Source organism: Octodon degus, unplaced genomic scaffold (genome assembly GCF_000260255.1).
Source record: "Octodon degus isolate 3935 unplaced genomic scaffold, OctDeg1.0 scaffold00233, whole genome shotgun sequence".
NCBI classification, from domain to species: Eukaryota; Metazoa; Chordata; class Mammalia; order Rodentia; family Octodontidae; genus Octodon; species Octodon degus.
The window spans coordinates 966,933-974,993 of record NW_004524809.1 but is presented as its reverse complement, the minus strand read 5'-3'; the positions used below and the strand labels follow the sequence as shown (position 1 = coordinate 974,993).

The following is an 8,061-nucleotide window of genomic DNA, read 5'->3' as shown; positions in this document are numbered from 1 at the left end:
GCTCCCTTTAAAGACTTAACTGACTAGGGATTGAAAAATCTGATTTGAATTTGCATGATGCAGACAATTTTGGAGCTTTAGACAATGTAACAACTCTTTTTAAAACATAAAAAACACGGGCTGGGGAGATGGCTTAGTGGAATAAGCACTTCCCTGGCAAGCGCAAGGGCCTGAGTTCAATCCCCAGTTCCACCAAAAAAACCAAAAAACAAACAAACAAAAAACAAACAAACAAAAAACCCCCAAGAAAACATAAAAAACAGGGCTGGCTAGATAGCTTAGTGGACTAAAGTGCTTGCTTAGGCAGGCACAGCAATTGGGATTTGATCCCCAGTGTGCCATGCTGTGCCAGCCACACACCCAGGGTGTGCTGAGACAGCGACTGAGACTGGGCATGGTGGTGCATGCTTATAATCCTAGCACTTAGAAGACTGAAAACAGGAGGATCATTACGAGTCCAATCTGCGTAGTGAGACCCTTTAGACCCTATACTAAATACATTTAAAAAAAGAAACTTAAAACATAAAAAACAATTCAAACTCATATTCTCATTATTCCTTCTCATGCTCTCACCCAGCTGGGCTTGGTGGCTCACCCTATAATCCCAGCTATGAGGGAGGCTGAATCAGGAGGTTCCCAAATTTCAGGCCAGCTGGGGCAATTTAGCAAAATACTGTCTCAAAATAAAAAAAATTAAAAGGGCAAAGATGCATCCCAGCAGTACAGCACTTGCCTGGCACATGTCAGGTTCCCCAGTATTTAGTGAAAATAAAAAGTAAAGGAAAGAAAAATAAAGAGAGGTAGAAAGAAAGGAAAGGGAAAGGCCACGCATTTTCACCAGATTTGCTTGTCTAATTAGTATCTGCTGCCACCTACAGGTCAGAGCTATTTGACTATCATGGCTGAGTGCTCCACAACAGCCACATCCATGGAAGTGGACCAACTGGGGCAGGAGTGCAAATAACCATTCATCATTTTCAGTTTTTTTTGAAAGATAAACCAGTTTCTCTTTTTCTGTTTCATTTTGCTATTAGGTTTGAGCCCAAGGTTTCACACACTAAATGTGTTACACTATAGTCCCTCATCTAATTTTCTTGTCTAGAAACTTTAGGAAATCGCTATTCTCAGTAATTTTTTTTTGTTATCTGAGAAGGGCATGGTTTTGCCTAACATGAATATAGCTGATTCTCCTTATCTTGATTTATTTTTATCTTACTGGAATGTTAGGTAAAATCTGAGGTCAGCAGTTGGGGTATACAGATACTGGGTTCCATACCCAGAACCAGTCTCCCCAAAACACACTCAAACACACTCAAACACACTCAAACACACACACACACACACACACACACACAACCAAAAAGAAAAATCCCATGCCACCACCAAAAAGCCAAAATCAAGAAACCATTAAAAAACCTTCTAAGACTTCTTGGCATTTCAGGTTTCTAAAACCTAGTTTAAAAATTTTTGAATACTTTCATTCAGTCTTATTTTATCTCAAAATAACTGAGATAGCCAAAGATGAAGGGGACACTGTTCTCTGTGTTTGAGGGCAGGTGTCTCAGACCCTCACACATGGAAAGTGTCCTAAGGTGTGGGTGGCAAGGGGACAGGACAGGCAGGGACTGTGAGAGCTGGCATTCAGCCCCAGGGCTGTCACACTCTAGTCATCTGTGTTCTCACCTTTCAGGCTGTCACTGTCTTTGTGGCACAGGTGGGGCAAGTACTGTTATCCCCATTCTACAGACAAGGCCACCAGGAAGAGGTCTACTGGCCAAGTTTATATAACAGCTAATTAGTAGCTGGAATAAATATGACCTAAGGCTTTTTTTTTTTAACTCAACATTTACTTCTCTTCCTACCAGCTTACACATTTTATAAATTTAAGAAAATCTTGTGGCTAGGATGGTAGTGCATACCTGTTGCCCAGCACCCTAGGAAGCTGAGGCAGGACTGCAAGTTTGAGCCCAGTCTGGGGAGTTTACTGACCTAGCAAAACCCTGTCTCAAAATAAAAATAAAAATAATAATAATAAAAGGGCTGGTGATGTAGCTCAGTGCCAAAGCCCCATGTTCAATTCTTAATACCACAAAACAAAAGCAAAACCTAAAAAAAAAAAAGACCTTGGAAAACTGGCACAGTGGCTCAGGCCTACAATGTTTGCTACTGAGGAGGCTGAATCAGGGCCAGAATGGGTAACTTATCAAGACCCTGTCTCAAAATAAAATTTAAAAAGGACTCTAGCTCAGTGGTACAGTGCCCCCTGTGTTCCATTGGTAGTACTGCGATAAAACAATTGCATTTATTTGCTCAATTATGAGCTTTGCTACTTATCAAGCCTGGAAATGGGAACTTATTTCAATAAGAATATTGTTTGTAGAGCGTTTAAAATATGTTTTTACTGAGCTGGAGTATAGTTCAATGGTGAGTGCTCCCTTGCATGTGTGAGGCCCTGGGTTTCATCCCCAGTGCTAAAAACATGAAAAAAAAGTTTTTATTGAAGTAAATATCTAACAGTAAAACACCCACATCAGAAGAGCATAACATGCTAAGTTCCTACAAATGTAAATACCTGTTTCTGGACATTTTAATAAGCTACACTATTTTGTGTGCTGGTGCTGGGAACACAACCCAGCACCCTGTTTCTGTTAGGTGAGTGTTCACCACCAGGCCACATCTTCAGCCTCAATTTGTTTTTGTTCTTTTGAGACACGGTCTCACTATGTAATCCAGCCTATCCTTGAACTTGGTGATCCTCCTGCCTCAGCCTCCGGATGCAGGGATTACAGGTGTGTGCACCATGCCAGCCTTCCAGCCTTGGTCTGAAGTTTAGGTGTGTCTTATCATCAGTTCAAACTGGGGATGTTCCCTTGGGACACAGGCAGTATGGGGGAGTGAAGTGCCTTCATTCTTAGCTGCTCACTTGGCTCACCTTACCAGCCCCAAGCCCAGTTGTTGGCCGTGGTTCATCTGCCTGGCTGTTCCCGTGCCTGTCCTCAGCTCCTCTGCAGGCCTGGTGGCAGCCCAGCAGTGGAAGGACCTTGACCTCAGTTGTAGGGGGAGGTGCCCCTTCCATCAGAATTCTGTTCACTTGGACTTCAAGGCCCTGGGAACTTCCTCATAGCTCGAGCCACAGCACCGCCATCCTGGGCATCCTGTTCTCAAGTCACAAGGCAAGGGAATCCTGACAGCCCAACACAGCAATAAAGAAGTTTCACTGACACAAACCAAGTGGGCTATGGTGGTGCCAAACTCTAAATTTTCCCCCTCTACTAAGTATAAAAAAAAGTGAGGCATCACTGGTATGGGGGACACCTGAGGAGAATCCCAGCAGTCTGGAGCCTGAGATTCTCTGACGTGGTACCACACTTGCCTTGGGAAGTGGGACTGGCACTGCCGCAAAGCCCTAACATAGCACTCACACCATGGAGACCGCCTCCCTCAGAAAGCTGGAGCAGGAAAGAAGGAGGACTTTGTAAATACTTGTTAAAATGCTGTGATACCACCCACCTCCTCCCTGGTTCCTGTTTCTTCACCAGCCAGGGGCAGCACAGTCTCTCCATAGTGTCCCTAAGGAGCCAGAGGGCGAGGACAGTCCAGAGGGACCCCACTGTGACACGGGACCTCAGGGAGGGGAGGCTCTGGGAGCACTGACAGCACTCAGTACCCATACCACCTCCTCCGTCTGAAGTTCAGCACCTGCTCACCTAGCCACTGGGAAGCCTGTGTGTAGGCATGGGGACCTGTCTCTCACCCAATAACTCCTCTGTGGCCAAGTAGGTGGGGTTTTCCCTCACCATCGATGCCCCAGCTCCTTATACAACAGCCACACAACCCACACTCACGGCAGACACATCCATCTGGTGCACCTCCTGCCCACAGTGAGGAAGCTCAGGCTACACCCAGCTAAGCAGCTCTAATAGGGGTTCCCATAATGCCTCCCTCTGGGTGATTACATGCATGATGGCTCCCCAAACTCAGGAAGGCACTGGACTTACCAGCACCAGGTCCTGGGGGTACTAAGCTCACAGCACAGAAACTCTCTGAGCCCAGTCATCTTAGAGTGGGTACACTACCTGGGTCTAAGAAGGATACTGGTGAGAAACTGAGGTGGGGAGGAAGGGAGCTAGGACCGACAGCTCAATCCTCTCTTCACTGGGTGGTTCCAGTGGAAACCAGTCTTTACTTTGAAGCTATTTGGGACCATTGAGTCACCCAGGGCTGGCGTGCAGCCTTGTATGTGCAAAGACCTGAGTTCCCCTCTCAACAATGCACACACACACACACACACACACACACACACACACAAAGGCACCTTGCTGGTATAAACATGAGCTCAGGTGTGGCTAAAAGGGACTTGGTAGCCCTCAGGAACATCAAGATTCTGTACCGCGAATTGATGGAAAGGCCAAATACAAAATTCACTCTCACTGTATCCTGAAGCATTGTTTGCTTATTGGTTTTTTGGGGAGTGAGGACATGACACTCTTTTTCACTTCCCACAGTCCCATCTTAGGGCAGTCACAACGACCACAGTCCAGGGCTAAGAGGCTCCGTGGCAGGGACCACCAGAAAGCACAAGTACTCACTCACCGGTTTCTGGAGGCGGCCAGCAACATACAAGTTATTCCAGCCCAGCAGGTCTTCAATCAGGGCACGAGTGCTAATCACCCCATACTTGATAAGCTAAAGAGAAAAGATACAGGCATGAAAAACAGTAAAATATCAGGCTGCTGCTCACACAAAATAAGATACAAGGACACAAACGAAATTCTTAACCAGACAGCAACTTAATTTCCAAAGTCACTCAAAATGCCTACCTGTGTCTCAGCATTCAGGAGGCTGAGGCAAGAGGGTGTCTGTAAGTTCGAGGCCAGCCTGGGTCACACAGTGAGTTCAAGGACAGCCTGAACTACACAGTGAGATTCTGTCTCTCAAAAAACCAAAAACAACAAAACTCAAAAACTCTACTGTGAAAGCTCCCCCTCCATCAGGAACCTCAAGACCAGCCTGGCCTGCAAGGCATGTGAGGTTAGGTAAGGACCTTAACATAGGTCCAAGGGATGCTAAGGCAGAACAGCTTCTAGACATCATGCAGTGCTGTAGGTCCTCATGGACTACAAAGGAAAGAAACCGGTAATTTCCCCAAAGTCTGAGAAGTAAGAATTTAGTTCACGCTCCTCATTTTAGAAATACGAAAATGAGGCCCTGGAAGAATAAGTAATATACTTAATATGACACCAGAAATGGTAAGAGTTAAGCTAGGTCCTAGAGCTGGGTGCAGTTCCAAGTCTCTGTGGTTCCAGCTACTTGAGAGGCTGAGGCAAGAGGGGTGCTTGATCCCAACAGTTCAGGCTCAGCCCAGGCAGAGAAACATGGGGAATCCCTACCTTACCACCCCCACACCACACCCGGCTCTTAGAACTTCAGTCTGGTTGTCTAAAGTCCCCTTCATTACAAAGTACCAGAAAGTTTCTTTAATTAAAAAGTTTTAACTGTCATCCTTCACAGTTAATTTCCCTGTTGCTGTTGACTCTTTAAAACATTTCTAATTATAAATCAACATCCAAAACTAAAACCTTTTTATCAAAGCTAAAACACATGGAATTATGGTCAGGTTCATTTCCATAACAACGTGCATAAACCCTGGAAATAGATTTCCCAGGTTACAAAGTTGTATTTGCATAAACAAATGTCTTCAGACCCACTTTGCTAAATTTCAATATCAAAATAGCTTTCTTGGGCTGTAAACACCTAAAAAGTAGCTAAGGAATAAAAAATAACATATAGCCCTGGTGACATAATGCCCAAATATTTGCTCACTGGAGCTTGAAATGTTTGAAAATTACTAGAGATAAACTCATCATACTATTAATCAGGAAAAGTGGGGGTGGTGGCTCATGTCTATAATCCCAGCATGTAGGAGCTGAGGAAGATTGCAGGGAGTTGGAGACCAGCCTGGGATACAAGGCAAGACGCTGTCTCAAAAGAGAAAAATAATTACAGAGAAGAATACAACTCTCTATTTGTGTGGCAGAAGTGACAGAATGTGTTCAGGAAGTACCCTTCTCCTTTTGTCTGGCCACAGGACTATAGAGGACCCTTTTTGCTGCAGGCAGACAGCAGCCAATGGAAGCACTACAGGACAAGAGGCTGCTAGACTGCTCCTCCTTTGAAGCCTGATTTCCACCTCTGCCCAAGGCAGACAGACAAGGTCAGGCCCCTGACCAGCAATAATGCTGGCACGGCAGGTGGGGCCTGGATGTCAACCCCAACCTGCCTCACCTCCAGGAGGCATCTGTGTTAGGTCCTCCTGGTACCTAGGTCTTGTCAGCTGGGATGCTTCACTTGGTTTGCTTTTTTTTTTTTTTTTAATCAGTGCTGTGGATTAAACTCAGGCTCTTGAACAACCCAAGCAAGTGCTCTTCTACTGACCTGTGAGCCACACTTGGGTGGCTATGCTGGGCTGTCCCAGCCACAGAGTTTCACCTAAAGCAGAGATGTGGGGTTCATGTTGCCAGGTAACCCCCAGGCCCCTTACTTTCTCTCCAATACCTTTCTGTCAAATTCGCTTCCAGCTACCTGACAGCGTAACTTCCAAATTCTTCAGTGTCTGCTCCTCCTTATAGACAAGACTCATGTCCACCTGCAACTCAGTAGGAGAGCCTATTCCTCACACTACCCAATCCAGTGGTTCTCAGCATGGTTCCCAGACCAGCAACTATAGTATCATTTGGAGGATGGTTAGAAAATCAGGTCTCCAGCTGGAAGTGATGATGCACATCTATAATCCCAACCCTCAAAAGGCTAAGGCAAGAGAATGACCTTGAGTTTGAGATCAGCCTGGACCATACAGTAATTTCAAAATGAGTTTAAGGCCAGACTCAAGCCTATCTCAAAGAAACAAAAAACAAGAAAATCAAATTCTCCAGCCTACTATAGTAAATATAAAACCCCAGAGACCTGCAGTTTGTGTGTCCGAGAGATGACAATTTGAGAACCACTTGATGAAAGGGCAGAAAAAAGTCACATCCAACCACCTTCTCAAACTGCAATCACAGCCAAAGAGGAGGAGAGGACCCCATGTCCCCTGTCCTTGGGTTCAAGATATCCAGCCAGTGTCTGCTGGGGCACACACACACATACTTCACCAGTATTCTACTATTCAAAGTAAAACAAACCCAAGTTAAGGCAAAGAGCCAGTCACTTACCCTACCATCGCACAGGATCAAGGGATTGTAGTAAACTCTGGCGCCATAGTTATTCTGAACTGAGGTGATTATCTTGGGCCCCAAAAGTTTTAGGAAAGAGTAGTGGCTCCAATTCTTCTTTAGGTTCTTTGAATGCCAGGCAACAGGGTCATCTACAGTGAACACGAAGTCCAGCATGGCATTCTGTCAAAAATGAGGTCACATTACCTCAGAAACGCAGCTAAATGAGAGCTCTGAAATACCTGGCTACTATGATTAACAGATCTAAGTTTGGCATTGGAAATTTAAGCAAGCCTCTGGCACCAACAAGAGTTTTCTTTTCATCAACACTTAATGAGTATTGTGCCAGGACTCTTCTAAATGCTTTACGTGTAATACAGTAACTCATTCTGTCTCTGTAACAATACTAAAAAGCAAGTCTACCCTTAGCCCTATTTTACAGGAAACCAAAGCCCAGGGTAAGCGTTTGGCCCAAGGACACAGAAGTAGTGAGTGCCACCAACTAGAGTGGCCCCAAATCCTGTGTGCTGAGCCCTTCTGCTACACTGTCTTTCAGCTAAATGTAGGAAAGGTGCTCCACTTGGCTCCCGGCTCAGATTAACTCAGTTGAGCAAACTCTCTAAAGTAGCATGTAAAGGGAGGTAAGCTACTCACTAAGCACTCATGAAGTAGCTCAAACGCCTTTGTTAGCTCTTAGTGTGGAAACTCAAAGTCAACAGCAAAAGACACAATTTATTACTACAATAAATTGGGAAAGGGGCTGGAGAGATGGCTCAGTGGTCTAAAGCACCTACTTAGAACAAGCTTAGCAAAGCATCAGGGACCGCGGTTCAATCCCCCAGCACCACAT

At 45.2% G+C, this 8,061-nt stretch overlaps 1 protein-coding gene across 2 annotated transcripts in view; it reads right to left on the bottom strand.

Annotated features, from left to right (window-relative positions):
* Positions 1 to 8,061, bottom strand: part of Tamm41 (TAM41 mitochondrial translocator assembly and maintenance homolog) — a 57,113-nt gene that overhangs the window by 47,774 nt on the left and 1,278 nt on the right. The window contains exons 2-3 of one of the 2 annotated variants that reach the window (XM_004645607.2): positions 7,212 to 7,394; positions 4,594 to 4,686 (exon numbers count right to left, since the gene is read on the bottom strand). In XM_004645607.2, coding sequence (XP_004645664.1) covers positions 4,594 to 4,686; positions 7,212 to 7,394 — 276 coding nt within the window. The remainder of the gene's footprint in view (positions 1 to 4,593; positions 4,687 to 7,211; positions 7,395 to 8,061) is intronic. The other variant, XM_023705973.1, reaches the window with a different exon arrangement.